At 40.3% G+C, this 17,714-nt stretch overlaps 1 protein-coding gene across 1 annotated transcript in view; it reads right to left on the bottom strand.

Annotated features, from left to right (window-relative positions):
- PPP1R21 (protein phosphatase 1 regulatory subunit 21) overlaps window positions 1–17,472 on the bottom strand; it is a 62,045-nt gene extending 44,573 nt beyond the window's left edge. Inside the window, exons 1-7 of the mRNA XM_036873851.1 lie at window positions 17,299–17,472; window positions 8,544–8,612; window positions 5,576–5,722; window positions 3,349–3,450; window positions 2,041–2,205; window positions 1,409–1,467; window positions 337–431 (exon numbers count right to left, since the gene is read on the bottom strand). Of these exons, the coding sequence (XP_036729746.1) occupies window positions 337–431; window positions 1,409–1,467; window positions 2,041–2,205; window positions 3,349–3,450; window positions 5,576–5,722; window positions 8,544–8,612; window positions 17,299–17,355 (694 nt within the window). The 5' untranslated portion in view covers window positions 17,356–17,472. The remainder of the gene's footprint in view (window positions 1–336; window positions 432–1,408; window positions 1,468–2,040; window positions 2,206–3,348; window positions 3,451–5,575; window positions 5,723–8,543; window positions 8,613–17,298) is intronic.
- Window positions 17,473–17,714: the final 242 nt, after the last annotated feature.

The raw sequence follows: 17,714 nt of genomic DNA on the forward strand, positions 1-17,714 counted from the left end.
CACCTTGCTGCCCACCATGATCAAATTTTCTTGTACAAATATTCAGGTACTTTATGTGCAGGTTGGTTTTCACCTTGGGATATGTTAAATACATGCAATTAAAAAATGTGGCTTTGGGTTTTTTCCAAGAAGCCTAGCTTCAGAATAGTTATGTGACAAATTAAAATCTCCCTATGAAACATGAAGGCCAAAGCTGATCAAAAGGACAAAAAGAAAGCAACCCTCTGTTAGGCCAATGAGATTTTCTGCCAAATAGATTACAAATTATTTTAATTAGTTAGCTATCATAAAGAGGTTCAGAGTTGCAAATAATGGAAAACTGTACATAATACCTACTTGTATCATTAAAAGGTACTTTTTCACTGATGATTGATAAGGATTCCTCTAATCTACTTGACAAATCTTCATGAAGATTCTTTAACTGTAACTGGCTGAAAGAAAAAATACAAAACCACATTATCAATAGACAGTAGATCATCATTTGCTTGTTACCTCAACAGCTGGTATCAGGCTTTCAGAGGATGGTACCTGACATCTGGGATACCCTTGGTAGTAGAGAGTTGTTAAAAAAAAATGAAGATAAGAAAAATACTAAGCCTTGATTCTAAAGCTCCTGAGACTCCTGCTGAATGACTGGAAGTTTCAAAGAATTTATCACGTCCCAATATCTTATACAATTTTAAGTTTATCTCTCTCCCCAAGCTCAAAATAATCTTAGAGCCATTTCAAACTCATAAATTTTCTCTTTACAACACATAAATATTTGTCCAAGTATTATGGTAAACGTTTTTAAAGTATTAAAGCGTTTATTTTTTCCTTGAGCTCAAAATCTGATCATTTTTGGTTTTGATTCAATTAAGAGCATAGATACACCATGCATGTTCAATGCAACTAAACTGAAAAAATTCACTTGATTGATCCTATTAAAACCTAAAATATGTCATTTATCAAATAAATGTTGGTGCATGCTCTTACTACCTAGAGATAAGTAATATTTTAAGATGTAAATATCTCCAAATTATCAATAGATTACATAACCTCATTTTATTTAAAATGTACCATTAAAAGGTTGACACCATGATCATTAGTCAGTTTTCCTGCCTGGGACTCTCAGAAGGCCTTCTCTTTAGAGCAGTCTAAAACAGAAAGGATCCAGTCCTCAGTACTGGAGCCCCAGAATGCCATCTGCCACAGTCCAAAACATCTGCAGGCTGAGGACTAACGCACAGGCCACTCTACAAAGAATTCATAAGGTCCCAGAGATAACAGAACTGAAAAGGACCCTGGAGATGATCTACTCCTGTCTCATTGAAAATGCGAGAAAATTAAGACAGACGAGCTACTACACCAAAACTCGGGTCTTCTTATTCTCACTTCAGGGCCCCTTGGAATTCACGTTTCCACATACCATTCTTCTGTCCGAAGTCGACATTCCTTGGCCTCCTTTTCTAGAGTCTGAGATTTTACCTGAATTTTAGAAGGAAAAAAAAGCACAGGGAACTCTACTCAATATTCTGTAAGAAACCTAGATGGGAAAAAAAATCTGAAAAAGAATGAATATATGTGTATGTGTAACTGAATCATTTTGCTGTATACCTGAAACTAACACAACATTGTAAATCAACTACACTCCAGTAAAATTTTAAAAAATAAAAAAATTTAAAAAATAAACTATGCCAAACTATATTGTTTGGCTTTCCATTTTGAAATCCTGCAGGTAGAGAAAAAATTTTTCTACTCTTTTTTTTATTTTCTGGTTTTCCCCTATAAATTTTATATAGCTATTTACTTGAAATTGTGTTCAATTTGCTAGAAATGTGGTGTGACAAATATAACTAACCAAAATTATATGCATATTGGTCTGTCAAAAAAAAAAAAAAGAAGAGCGGACGGCTCAGGCCACAGATGTGAGCTCGCTGAGGAGACGCTGCAGGCAGCAGTCCTGCCTTGAACGGCTAACTTCTGTTCTACAGAGCAGGCGGATGATTTCCAAAAGCCTGGACTATTTTTTCATGTGCTCTCCCCAACAGCGGATCTTACCTCTAGTTTAGCCTTGTCGTTCTGCAGCTTCTCGATGGTTTCCATGTACTTCCGGGTCAGGCCATCGACCACAGCTTGGTGCTGGGCCGTTTCCATCTCCAGAGTGGCCAGCCGACTCCTGAGCTCTGCTTCCACGTGCTTGTGCTGCTCATCGGCTTCAAAAAACTGAAAAGAAAAGAGCATGGTGTCTTCTCACAACATCCCAATATATATAAATGAAGAGAAAACAACTGCAGCGACTAATCACTGAGCAACTTCCATAAGGTTCCATATGCTGACTGTGCAAAACCACACAGGCATGAGCTCGGTGGAGCCTCGCGGCAGGTCAGAGGTGGTGTACTTGCAATCCCTCCTTTACAGACAGGGAAACAGAAGCTTCAAGGGATGACCTAACTTGTCAAATGTCTCACAGTCACAGACTGACTCCAAAGCCTGTACCTCCTTCCTCTCAGGCTCATGGATTTCTATTTCAAACCATTTCTGGCACACAGAGAACTCAACTGACCAGGGTATAACTTTTCTGTTAGGCTGACTTCTGCAATTAAATAATCAAAAATCAAACAGATGTTACTCCTGAAGCAGGTAAGGCTCCTTTCCTTAATGAGAAGCCAGTAGTAATTAAGAATTATGAATACTTAACACAAAATTCATGAAGTCAAAAGTTCAGTTTGTAAACATTTTCAAAGACTGAGAATACATATTTATTTTCCACTGTTTGACTATGCTCACCATTTCACACAAAAAATCAGGAGGCATAGTTGAATACACTACCCTATGACTCTTAAAAATATGCTGAATGGTTTGGAGCAGACACTGATTACTCAACATTCCATAAATATTTGAGGGCCTGCCATGAGTGAGGCCCTGTCCTGAGGCTGGGCAGACAAAACCGACATGGTCTATACCCTAATGAGACCTTACAGACTAACAGGGAAACAGATAAAAACCAACTAAGCTGTCATAAATTAAAAAGCAAACACTACTTATTGATAAGCCCCCATCTAAATGATCCATCCAACCATCTCCTATATAAAATGAAGAGTGCCCAGTATACTTCTTTATTGTTAACTTATGAAGTTATTCTGCTGTCCTCTGAACAAGTGCATATTCAAAGCACACATCCGTATTAAAACATGAATGAGATCTAAGAAATGAATGAATGACAGTGATGTATGTACCTAAGGACCACAGGAAACATTAAAACACCCACCCATACACAAAACACTCTATCTTGCACTGGTTTTTCCACATTGCAGATCATACAACCCATTTTTAAATTCATATGGAAAAACAGAAAGATTTTCTCACTTGTATGTGCAACCGTTCATTCTCTTCTATCTTCTTTTGCAGGTCTTCATCAAAGACACTCTTCTGCTCTTGACTCAACTGAGAAGAAGATTCTCCACTTTTCTGATGGAAAGAATAAGTTATGTCCACATAACTTTCATCCTTTAGAGAAACATCCTAAGGTACACAGATTCTCTATCACCTTAGTAGCTTGTCTCTTCTACGTGTTCACCATTCTCAAACAATCCTGCAAAAGGTATACAGTCCATCATTTAACTTTTCCTATGTGACACAAGTTGGAACTGCAAATATTGCAATGAGCAGGAAAGCTTTAAAAAGAGAGAGAAAATAACAGATAAGGCTCACTATTCTTTGCAGATGAATTCAGGAGTAGTTCTGTTGGAAGACAGAGCAGACCCAGAAAGCTAGCAATACAAATATGCTAATAAATATCATTTCAATTGATCTTTTGGTTTGGGAAATGACAGTTTTACCAATTCCATGAGTCTGAGTTGCTAAAACTCCTTTAAGAAATTAACAGCATTCACAAAAACACATTTATACAGAAGTTCACATAAATTTCTAATTTAAAAAAACATAAGATAAAGCTATTATAAATAAACAGAAGGAAAAAGCTCAAAGATTATGAAAAATACCTGCCTTTTGCCTTTTTACCAATATTAACTTTTTCTACATAGAACAGCATTATTTAAGAGCCAATAATGAACATCTGTTTTCATGAAATACACACAGAAGTGAGACTATTCAAGGGACAGCCTAACAATGAAACTGTTCAGACATCAGTCACCACCCTCCTCTGCCTTTCTTGTGCTTCACTCCTCACTTAAAATGAAGTCATTTACTGATCCATTGTGAACCAGTGATTAGAAAGCCCTTTGAAAATGGAGCAGCTATGTAACAAACAGACAAACAAATAAACATTAAATGCGAACACAAGAGGTATGTGCACACAAGGAACACTGTTGAATGACATATTCTGGGTGCTTAGTGCTTCCAAATGTGGAAAGCTCTTATTAAAATTAATTCAGAAGTAATTATACCCAAATCTCTGCTAAAACAGCCCTGGGAGAGGATCTCACTAACCTGGGGAGCATGTTTGAAATACAGATGGTTACTCCCTCCCCAAGGGTCTTTCAGAATTTCCAGAGCATGTGTATTTTGACAGTTTCCCAAGTGATTCTAATACGTATCTGTTTTGCCCTCTCTCTTCCCCATTTATTTGAAAATTACCACTCTAGAGAATTCTTCCATGTAGGGGAAATGCATATGGAAATGTACTAACACATAATTATGTCAACTGCCCATCATATGGCATATACAGTCCTGGGTACTTTTACATGATCCCATTTAATCCTGACAACAAACCTGAGAGTATCTTCCCCACAACTGAGGTTGCAAGGCTAAAAAATTTGCCTAAAGTCATAGAACTATAAATGGCAGACAAAGAATTCAAGCCTGGGCTCAACTGCAAAGCCGGCACTCTTCCCTCCACACCATGCGGCTTCAGAGTTACTGCGGGCCTTCTTCCCTCCAACCATTCTATTATTATTGCCTCAATCCACACATTTGTGGGGTGCTGTTCTACAAACATACAAGACTTCTAAAGACTCAATCACTAGCTCCTGCCCTTAAAAAAGAAGCAACTTCTAAATCACAGAATGATCAAAAGTACTGGACCATCCATCTTAGAGTAATCAGAATCTCACCTCACTACATAAAACCAGAAGGGAAAAAATTATATTTACATCTCAGGACAAGAATACCAAATTGAACTCCTAAGACTAAACACCCGAAGAAAATACATCTGCAACAAACTTACAAGCCTACTGTATGAGTACTTCAACTGCTACTTTCACAGACAGCAGTTACACTTTGACAATATTTCTCATTCTATCTGCCCTACCTTGGGTTAATGGCAACTCAGTATAACTAAAAAATATCAATAATTTTGACCAATATGAGATACTCCCTTCACTTTTCTCAGTCACTAAATCAACTATGTGCATGTTGGCTCCTAATAAATTCTTGAAAACTTACTTCCATATGAAAATGCCTCTAATACTTGGTATATATTAATAATAAATGTCTGCTTTCTTGACCCAATATCCAGGTGTAATAATGGAACTTCAGAGTATTTGGAGGTGAGGTCTTCTGTTAAAACCAGGATGGCCTGGAGATGTCTGTACCTAATGACAAGGTCACACCAACTTGCTTTTACTTGACCTACCTTGTTTTTCTTGCCTCGGGGTTCACTAAGAGCCAGTTCATCTTGAAGTAGCTCTACCCTCTTGGCAAGCTGCAGATTTCGAAATGTCAAACTGTCCATTTCCTGCTGCAGTTTTCTCAGTGATTGATCCTTCATTTTCAGTTGTTCCTACATCAAAGTGAAAACAGACGATTCCTTGTAATTTAGCCTTAACATTTAAAAATAATGAAAAAAATATATTTTTCTTTCACCAAAATATAATCAAAACCTCTTGCTTTAAGGAATTCAAGTTGTATGTTTATCATTACAGTTCCTATGTTTTTAGCTCTGTTTTGTGACAAAATCATTTTCTGGCCAAACCAAGCATATTTAAAAATAAAACTAAAAGCGTATATATACTGAAGTAACAGTCATCGACTTAAGAGTAAAATATCCACAACTACGTGTTGTTATATAATGTTGTTATACTTGTGTCTGGCAGTGAGGAGACACAAAGTCTGAGGCTACAATTTTATAAACTTGAAAGTTCAAAGAGAACCTCAGACTCACTGATGATGCCCTTCAGTAAGCAAGAATAGAAGAAATAAATTTGTATTCACTATTTCCTATAAATCCTCCTTGAATTTAAGTCAGTCGAAATGAAGTTTTTTTAATACACTTTAAATTATTCTGATTTGTCAAAGATAAAAATCAGTATTATCCTAACACAAGAATAGTTTCAGATGCTTTAAAGTGAAAATAGAAACAAAATCTAAAATCTAAACAACACATCTTCTACTGACCATTCTGTACTGTTTATACCATGACAGGGTAAGAAAATGGGAAACAAGAGAAATATTTAGTTTCACTCTATTTTTTAAAAAAAATATTATTCTGGGGCTTCCCTGGCAGTCCAGTGGTTAAGACTCCGTGCTTCCAATGCAGGGGGCATGGGTTCGATCCCTGGTCGGGGAACTAAGATCCCACATGCCACGCGGCACGGCAAAAAAAAAAAAAAAAAAAAAATCATTCTAACTATATTTTCCTTACGACGTTCTGACAACTTTGTGTTCACTGGTACTCAAACACAGATGGCCATATACTACCGTATATTGAAAGATCTGTACTTTTATTACTTTCATTGAAAAACCGCTATAAAGCTAAGAGGTCAAGTTTTAATGAATAGGGGATTTAAAGATATTGAAACAGCAAACTAAAAACCAGAGGCTGGTGTCTGCAATCTATTGACATTATTTGCATGTTGAGGGCACGGCTAGAGGGATAGAATATGTTTTCATTAAAGAGAAAAACATTTTCCTTTTCTGTTGTTTGTTTAGTAAGTCCTTAATTTTTACTTGAAGTTCAATGGTAAACTTAGGCCCAGCCCATGTCCAAATTACTATATATTTCAAATTATAGAAATCCAAATCAATGAATGCTTACTGTATCTAACAACTCATTGAAGAGACAAACCCAATATAATCAAATGCCTACTCTAACAGAGACATCCTAACATTCCCACTGAGCAAACTGACAAACTGTCATTCTCACCGTAATTTTAATGACCACTGTGACGAATAGTAAAACATAAAGTAATTTCTTTACATCCTTATAATCAGTTAATCACTAGTTGACTAATGTTCCAACTCCATTAACCAATCATTAATTTCAGAAGACATCCACCCCAACCTCTCTGTAAACCCTAGTTTCTGCAATGAGGACGATAATAGTGGTGTCTGCCCTCACAGAGCTGTTGTGAAAACTGAGATAATGGATGTAATGTGCTAGTGTAATGCCTGACACACAGTGGGTGCTCAATAAATAGAGCCTGCTGTTGCCACCACAGCCACTATCACAGAGTTAATTGAACACAACCAGCAACAGGAGGGTGTCAAACACCAGAGTGGACTACTAAGACGAGCTAGGAAATACCTTCCCCAGTCATAGATTTTAAACATCATGAGGAGAGATAATAATCATTTCTTCAGTGATTTAGGCAAAATAATAACTTGGCTAACATATCCTGACTTTAAAGCTTATTTTTAATCATCTCAGCTTGGGCGCAGAGAGCTTTGGGAGTATGGGTAAGATGCTCTGAACTATCTCAGCCCTGAGTCTGTGGCACAGCACCTGAGGAGGGAGCGCCCTCAAGAGACAGATTTCTCTAGTGGAGGGTCCAACACCAGCCAAGTGAAAGGACATAGCTCTGGGTCTTGGAGACCTGAGTGGAAATTCTCAGGATATGTCACTGGTTGGGGCCTACTCCAGAAAGAGAGAAGAGTAAAGGGAATCTTAAGCCCTTTTCTCTAAAGAGGGAGCAAGGGAGAGAGCGAAAGAATGAGGTAGGCAGTATATTTAACTGAAACTTGGCCAAGAAGGAATCCATATCCTAGAATTAATTTTTCCAATTAAATCTATCACTAAGCAGTACTTATTATATGCCTACTAAAATGAGGTAGAAACGTATTCCTGCAACTCCCACCACATATCTCCTCTCAGTTAAAGGTGCTGATGGTAAGAAGTATCACTCAAACAGTCCTCATTAACACAGGTTATTACTATTAAACAGCTCGACCTCAAAGCAAGATTAATGGACTAAATGAGTCACACTTTCAAATCCATTTAGTAGGGGACAACCATCGGCTGAATGCTGGGGATATAAACATGAGTATGACACAGCCCCACAGAGTGCTATCAGATGAAGCCAGATAAGAAGCCCCATTAATCCTGATGAATTTAGCTATGAGAGAAGCAAGGTATGAGAGAAATGCATTACATACAGTCCAATAATACATTTTTGTAATTTCTACCTAAGGAAGTCAAAGCACATCACATTCATACCTAAGCAAGTAGGAAAGTTAAACACAAAAAAACTCTATTACCCTCCCCTATTCCTAGTGAGTCACTGTCAGAGTTGGGAATTTAACCCAGAAAATGAGCTGAATTCCCTGCTGTGAGCTTCACCAAACACTAACCTAACCCTCACAACACAAAATATCCTGTAGCCTACCTTTAAAGCAGCAGAATTCGCTTGTTCATCCACGACACCTTTTTTCAAGACCTGATTCTGAGCCCGAAGCTGAAAACAGAGGAAGTAATAATTAATTTTTAATATAAAGCAATCACTTATAGCAAGGAAATCACTTACCATAACTTTACAGGAATCAGTACGCTGAGTAACTATCTGCTCACATATATATGAGAACAAGAATAGTAGCCCAGAAGAGAATAGTAGAGATCATCAGTCTGTCATTTTACAAATAAGGACACAGAGGCTGAGCTGCCCAATGACAGAAGACTAATCAATGCAAAATTGAGACTAAAATCCAGGTCTCTCGACTTCCTGTACATGGTTCTTTCTATGAAACCAATCACCTCCCTAAATAAAAACTAATGCAATAGATAATAGGGTACTGAGTATGTCATTTTCCTTGAAACTCTGACACACCATTCATCTGTAAAATACATACAACTGGACTGATTATGGAATAAGAATTCTACAGAAAATCAAAGTATAGGGCATCAACATACCCAGCAGTACACTTTGCCTAATGTTAGTCATGCAAATATCATCACCCACAATAGCCTCAGGAATGGAGAACTTTTAATCAGGCATCAGCGGAAGCAGTGTACAAAAGCAACTAAGAAGCAAGCTCAATATAGAAACTGATAATAATAGCAGCTAGCATTTGAATGCTCGTTACATACCAGGCACTGTCCTAAATACTTTACATACGCTACCTCATTAATCCTCACAACCCTATGAAATAGGTGCTATAATTATCGCCATTTTACAGATGAAACCAAGGTACAGAGAAGTTCAGTGGCAATGCTGAGATTCAGACACCAGCAGTTTTGACTCCAGGCATAATGTCATTAGACAATACTGGCTACTATTTTATAAAGCTACATATAAATGAGAAAAGTAGTGGGCTGGAGAGGTGGCAGAAGCCTTTGAAGAGGTAGGACTTGGGCTTCTTTCACAGTTTTTTTTAAAAATTGAGGTCTAACTTTATTGTAAATAAAATATACAAAACAGAAAGTATACAGCTTGATGAATTTCTACTTAGGTATACATCTATATCACCACCACCAGCAGGGTTTTGAAAGATAAACCTTCTGTAGTTATCAGCAAGCACAACACAGAGCATGTATAAATATAAATATACCAGCCCAGTGTAGCTGAAGCAAAAAGGGTTACAGACTAATTTTCTGAGGACTCAGTACAGAGACCATGAAAGACCAGGTTCTTCTCTGAGAAACTAAATGAATGGGACAATTTTATCTATGAGCTTAAAAAACAAAACTACTTCTAGTTCTGCATAGCTCACATCTGTCTCCTGAGAACAGAAATGACCTTTTTCTATGCCAAAAGAGTAGGAATATTTGAATATTTATGAATTATCTATGATTGTTTTTGTGTGGCAATGACAGAGATGAGTAGATGCAACAGAAACCATATGGCCCCAAGACTAAAATATTTGCTATTAGGCTCTTTACACTCTGCTCTAGAAGTTCAGAAGAGAGAAATAAATACCACTTTAATGTTGACTTCCATTGCGTAGTATTTTACCTTTTAAGCAATATCAACATATTCTTGGATAATGTGCTACCTAGGTAAGAGAATTCAAAAAATACTTTCAAATCCATATAGCCAAAGGACAGTGATACTACTTCGGTCTTTAGGTTTCATTTCAGACCCCTGTTCTAACTTTGCTCTCTGATCTTCTTTGTGTGGTATTTAGAAGCTGCTAATGACTGCCTCAAGGACTAGGGATGAAGCTTGAAATCTGCTGAACTGACAATTTTCTGTAGGACCAGAACTACATCAGTTTTCAAACAAACAAACAAACAAAACTCACCTTTAATTTTTAAGGCACACTTATAAGCTACATAAAGCAAACTGAACAGCCTACTGTGTCATAAAAGCAAAATTAAATTTTTCAAATTACTGCTGTTTGGAACTTAATCTGATTATAATGAAAAATGATTTCAATTTTCCTTTGGAAAATATTGTTTGCTAAATTGATAACAATTCAAACACAGTTTCAATGGAAACATTCAACAGAAAATGCAGCTTTTAGAAATATTTATCGAATATCCCTTTCTATTATTTGGTAGGTAGAAAAGGATAAGCTTGGCCTACTCCACTGCCTTGTTACCTGCACTTGGCATTTGGCATCTTCCTGCATTTCAGCATCACTATTGCCACATCTCTGCATTACTGACCAACATCTTGTAAAATGCGGATACCCCTGTGACCAGTCTGGCCTTTTACAATCTTATCTTTCTCCTCACCAGCATTCACCGCAGTGGGAGGCAAATGCAGTGTTTGTTTCAGAAAGTTACCGATGGTCACTAATGCCTCTAGGAGACTAGTGTGGAGACTCCAGTGGATGTGGATGTAACTGAGAAACAATTGCCCTGAAGTCTCCACTAGGACAGAAGAATTCTCCAGAAGGTGACATAGCCTATTTCCAGCAGCTGTGCCATGCACTTTTGTTCCATTCAGTAGAGAAATGGTCCTCTGAATCCCAACTCAGAAACCCTCTTAGTCCTTTCAAACCTCATTTTTCATTGTGTTGTAACCTTTTGATTAGCTTTACCTTTACTCTGAAAACACAGCCTTTTCTCATTTTGACCAACCAAACCCCAACTGTTCTTCTTGAGCCTACCTCCTACTCTGGTCCTACTTCTTCCATAAATTTTCCCTAACCACTCTCTATAGTGACCCTATGGTCCACAGTGACCTTGCCCTCAGTTCCCTGGGCACTTGCTAGTAACAAGACATCTCTTATTTAAACTGTTCAGTTTTAATTTTACTTTTTAAAGCAGTACATTTTACGTTTACTAATTTATGTATGATTTCTATACTGAAGTCCCATCTGCCAATTAAACTGTCCTTCACAGTAGAGACTACAGTATACTTCCTTGTATCTCCTGCCTACAATGAAAGATCAATGCTATGGATAGAGAAGGCACTCAATAAATTTTTAGTTAATTAATCAAATTAAGTGCTGTAGGGCTTCCCTGGTGGCGCAGTGGTTGAGAATCTGCCTGCCAATGCAGGGGACACGGGTTCGAGCCCTGGTCTGGGAAGATCCCACATGCCGCGGAGCAACTAGGCCCGTGAGCCACAACTACTGAACCTGCGCGTCTGGAGCCTGTGCTCCGCAACAAGAGAGGCCGCGATAGTGAGAGGCCCGCGCACCGCGATGAAGAGTGGCCCCCGCTTGCCACAACTAGAGAAAGCCCTCACACAGAAACGAAGACCCAACACAGCCATAAATAAATAAATAAATTAATTAATTAATTAAAAAAAAATTAAGTGCTGTAAATAAAAGGTGTTTAAATGTAACACATTAAACAACTATAAGAGATAGCTAGGATCTTCTGTATTAGAATCACTCTTACATAACTGTTTCCATACAGTGGACATTCTGACATTTATACATGTTTTATGACCCTATAAAACAAATCTTTAGATGTATAGCTTTTCTCCATTACAAAGTAATGTATGCAACAGACAACCTGAAGCCCATCCCTAAGCCTCACCAAAACCCTGATTTCAGCACACTTGAGTCATCTGCAAACCACAGCTTCAGTATCTCTGGCCTGGATGATCCTTAAGAAAACTCCCAGTTCTAACATTTTAGGTATTCTACAGTGCTGGGAATACCACTTAGTCTTTCTCTCTGCCTACTAGCTTGCTCCTCGCCATGGAAAAGGATAAAGTAACTGAAGGCTACATACTATGTACTAATGGCTGGGGTCATTTTGTCACTGAGTTGGGAAGAAAACCTTTTTTCAGAGCTGCCCTCAAACGAGACCCTTTCTCTAGCTCCTGCTCCCATGTGAGGAAATTCATGAGGACAAAACTCCCACTCCCAATCCTGTAATCTAGCTGCCTCATCAGGGACTGGTTGGAAATTCAGCCGAATTAAAGACGGAGAGTAGGACACCCCTTGTCTTTCTAAAGCCTTGCTATTCTAAGTACGGTCTGTGGACAGCTGCAGCAGCATCACCCAGGAGCAGAATCTCAGGCCCCACCCCAGACCTACTGAGAAAGGATCTGCAGTTTAACAAGGTCTTCAGGTGAGTCGCATAGACACTTACATTTGTGATGATCTAGGGGCTAAGCTAGCACAGCTCGACAGGGTAGCCATATCCACATGTGCCTATTTAAACTTAAATTACGTAAATAAAATCCAAAATTCATTTCCTCAGCTGAGCTAGCCACATCTCAAGTACTCAATAGCCCCACATGCTAGCGGTCACACTACTGGACAGCAAATATGCAGAACGTTCTCATTCTCCTGAAAGTTCCACTGGATAGCACTGAACGCAGACTGTTTTCCAATCCACCTTTAGTAGTGAACCCTACACATTAGGGTAGAAAAAAGCTGATACTCCATTTTAATCCAATCCAGCCCCAGAGTCTATTTCTCTTACAAGAGAGGGCGATCAATCAAGTTCAGCCAAGCCCTGCTATCTGGAAAGCAAACATACCAAATCAAGACTGATCCTTTCCCAAAATGAGCATCTCTAAGAGTATAAGTCTAAACAGTTTCAAAAGGCAATCTCCTTTGTAACTAAAAGAAGCATCAAATGCAAAGTCAACTGTTAGAGAAATAATGGGTGTTTACCTTTCCCACTGGCTTTTTTTTTTTTTTTTGCCAGTATCACACTGTTTTGATTACTGTAGGTTTTTTTTTTTTTTTAATATTTATTTATTTACTTGGCTGTGCCAGGTCTTAGTTGTGGCACATGGGATCTTCGTTGCCGCATGCGGGATCTTCCTTGCGGCACTTGGGATCTTTAGTTGCAGCATGTGGGATCTAGTTCCCTGACCAGGGATTGAACCCGGGTCGCCTGCATTGGGAGCATGGAGTCTTACTCACTGGACCACCAGGGCAGTCCCCCCACTGGCTTTTATTGCCTTGAAAAGAGCTTTAAAAAGATTATCTGAGCAAAAGCTACTATACTGATACCATTTCCTGAGCAATGGTTCTGGTAGGCATCCAAATGACTGGAGAGGTTTGTTACAACACAGACTGCTGGGTCTGACCACCAGTTGCAGATTCAGTAAGTCCTGGGTAGACCCAAGAATTTGTCTTTCTAACCCATTTCCAGCCACCGATGATGCTGATCCAGGGTCTACACTTTGAGAACCCAGAGTAACACAAACACTGGAAAGATTAGAACTCCAAACTTGCCTACGCATGAACATGGTGCCAGGCAAGAGTGCAGAAGCCCGTTCAGAGAAAGCAGGCTGAAATCAAATGAGCCAGGACTGCACGCTCTCAGCCTCGTCTCCAGAATGAGATATACCAGAGCATCAGAAGCAGAGCAGGCCGTGGAAGAAACACCAAGTAAGAAATGGTCTTTGAAAAATGAGGCCTTGATTAACTTTCCCTCACATCTCAAAGGGGCAGCCTCCGTCTATTACCTATTAACTTCATAAATCTCTGAAAACCAGCTTCTACATCCCATTCCCCTCCCCCAAACTCTGTTAAACCAGAAATGTTTAACGCCTCCAGTGATCGCCTAATTGCCCAAACCAGAGGGTCTTCATCTCCACTTTTACTGACCTTTCCATAACAACCTGTCCACCTCAGAAATTCTCACCTGCTTCGGCCTCCATGGTTCATCTTTTATCTAACGAAACTCTCAGCCTCTTTAATGGGAGCTCCTCAGACTGCTTTTTTTCCTTCTCAAGGGGAAAAAAGACTATGACAGAAGTTACAAAGGAAGAAATGGGCCCCTCCCCGGAACACAGGCCAAGATCTGCATTAAATAAGAATGAGAAGATTCTGCAAATGTCCTTGGTTTAGGGATCATGCTTGCTGCTCTCTTGATTTGTAGGCCTCCTTCTACATATTAAAAGGAAATCTTTTTTCTTTGTATCCTAAATAAGGTAAAAGAAAGATGTAACTGGATTTCAACATCAGCCCACAATTTCTGCACCAGTGAAGCTATCAAAAAAGTAGACTACCCCCTTCCATAGGCACAGGGCTGAAGGTATCGATAGCATAGATCTTATCTAGAAATTGCTTGGCACTAGAACTGACAGGGAATGAAAAGCACATGAAATCTTTTGACCAATCCCTGTTCTCACATTCTGAAATTTCCATCACATTGCAATTAAAAGGATGAAAAAGGGTCTGGCCCAATACGGGAGATAACCTGAAGTCTGGCAGACCTCCTATAGTCTCCTTAGCATTTCCTGCTACAGTCACATCCTTCCCACAGGTGTTCCCCAAAGAATCTACCTAAAGTGATTAACTCTCAAAGTTCAACTATTGTCTTTATGGGAATTATTCCAAAAGCTTTGGCCTTTGTCCTGACTTTCAGCCAGTCCCTCTCCACTAGAAATTTTCAGCAATTACCCCAACATCATCTCAAGCTACTATGTTAATAAGATAGCTTCAGTGTACCTTCCAACCATAAATACTATGATTGCACCTAAACTTCGCTCCAAACTGGCTCACCTTCCTGCCCACCTTCCTCTGCCAGTGGCAGTGGTGTTCCCTCAGAGCAGTCCATGGGTCACCTTCAGGGTCAACTCTCAGTCTTCCCTCACTCATCACGTCCCACAGAATGAATGAGACACAAGGATGACTGCCTTGACACCTTTATATCCTTCATAAGTTTGCTGCTATGTGCAAAGCAGGCACACAAAAAAGAGGTAAACTAAACCATATTTTTTAACCATAATTCCTAAATCTAAGCCCCCCTCTCCATCTCAACAGTCACAAACTTTATTTAATCCTACATTACACTCCCCCAAATTATTCAAAGAGCCTATAGTCTGGTCTTCTTTTCACCAATCTTTCCCCATTTAAGTCCATCCTCCACACAGCTACCAGTTTTCTTTCTAAAAGCAATGTCACTCTCCTGTTCGAAAACCTTTAACGTCTCTCCATTACTCAAAGTTCAAACTTTTTATTTGACATCCACAACCCTTCATGATCGGGTCCAAATTATCCCTCCAACCATATTTCACCACTCTCTGTCATGTATCTGAACGTGCCTTCATGTCAGCAAACAGAGACTGTCTCCTTTGCCTGGAGTACCACCATCCATCCCTTCCTCCCTATTCCCTACTCCCCAATCTAAGTAACTTCTACCCTTACCCGCCATTTCTTCTGTGTTCCCACTGAGCTAACACTTGTCATCCTGTATCATAATTACGTACAACAGTTGAACATTCTACTAAAGCGTTCTCCTTAAGGTGGAACTCTGCCTCACTCAACAGGGCCTGGCATATTGTTCGCAGGTGGCACCAATTGTCTGCTGAATAAAAGAGCTTACAAATCCAAAATAAAATCTTTCAAAGTTTTTATTACTTTTGGGAGGCTATACAATTATTTCAGCAATGCAGTCACTGTGCAAAATATTTCTGAAACTCTCTTCTGCCATTTGGAATTGCCTTGTGAGCTTGTTTACTCTCCAGAAAAGAAAATCAGTCCCCTTACTTTATACTCATGAAACATTTTCACCCAAAAATAGTAGAGCCAAGTTTGAGTACTGTCATCCTCCACCCACCACACTTCATCACATGGATTTGTTCCAAATAAGTTCCGGCCCTTTCAAACAAAAAAATATTCCTTCAAAGGGTAAAAACTTGCCGTCACTAACATCATGCCACAGGCCCTTAAGGCAAATTCAAATGGAAATGCAAGAAGTTTTGCCAATGGTAGCACCCATGGAATAAGTGTAGCATCCCAAAAGGCTCCCATCTGATGGTCAAAAGACTTAACTGTGTATGTTTAGGCACAGGTTTTATTTTTCAAAGAATATTTCATTTTGCCCTGCTGCATATTTGTTACATGAAATTAAAAAATGTGTCTCAGTTTCTCCAAATTGTAAAAAGGGGGCTAAGTCTTCCAGTTGCTCCCATGAATGCCAAGATCATTGAAAACTAAGTTTAATGACTAATGAATCAATTTCCAAAAATGTAAGATTCTGCTTTCAGGACTTCATTAGAATATTCTTGAGGCAGAAGCACCCTACCCATTAAAGCAGCACCACCTTTCTCCGAGAAAAGGGTTCCATCATTTAAAAGACTGATGCCATAAATACAACAAAGGGACAGGTCCCTACTTTGCTTAATTCAGCATGTATTGAGCACCTGCCGGGTGCTCCTCCCCAGTCCAGGTGATCCAAGAAAAACAGAGATAAAAGGACACAGCCTTAGCACTCAAGCTTTCAAAATCATTTTCAGACAACACCTTGCCAAAGCACTGAATCCATTCACAACCACCCATCTCTGGTGAAGCAGTTTACACGAATGACTCTATTTACACTCCTGATTTGACTGGGGGCAGATAAATCTCTTTATCCTCATATCATCCCTGTGGGAAAGGAGAAAGCTTGATCCTTCCCATCGCTGGGCTGGGAAAATTGAGGAAGCAGCCGTGGAGGGATGGTCCTCACCTTTCCTCGTCCCCTCCCGACCAGCACCAGAGGCGGAAGCCAGGATTTCTGACATCCCAGTCCAAGCCCGTCAGTTCAGTGAGAAGGAAGAATCAAACTCCTGCTCCTTCCCGCAGAAACGCACACGGACCCAGACACCGCCCGGCCCCATCTCCTGAGAACTGCAGGTGGAGGCACGGTAATGGTGGACAGAAGAGGTGGAGGAGAGAGCAGGGGCGCGCTCGCGTTCCCCCCTCCGCCGTCCCCCTGTGTCCCGACAAGTCGCTGCCAAGGCAACCCGAGGCCACAGGGCCGGGGACCCCCTACTCCCCGCATACGACGGGTACCTTCGAATACTCCTGAGCCAGCTTCTGGTACTTCCCCTGCAACTCTGCCGAGGCCATGGCCTCCCCCGCCCCGTCCAGGCCAGGATGCCCAAGGCCGCTCAGCCCCGCCCCCTCGCCCCCAACCCCAGACACGCTGCCGGGTACGGTTCCGCCAGAGCCTGCCCGCTCTGCCACCACCGCCGCACCTCCTCCTCCACTTCCGGGTTCGCCCGGTGAGAGGAAGGCGGAGTGGGGCCGGGGGCGGAGCGACCACCGAGGGCGGGGCAACGTCTTGACATCACGGCTCCCACCCTTCCGCGCCCGAGCACGTGCGCGCGCAGGCTCCCCGGCGCTCCTGGGCTCTGCCTCTGGGACCGTGGGGCGCCATCTTGACGCATGGTCCAAGATGGCGGCCTAGAACAGGGAAGGAGAGAATG

Source organism: Balaenoptera musculus, chromosome 13 (assembly GCF_009873245.2).
Source record: "Balaenoptera musculus isolate JJ_BM4_2016_0621 chromosome 13, mBalMus1.pri.v3, whole genome shotgun sequence".
Lineage (NCBI taxonomy): Eukaryota > Metazoa > Chordata > Mammalia > Artiodactyla > Balaenopteridae > Balaenoptera > Balaenoptera musculus.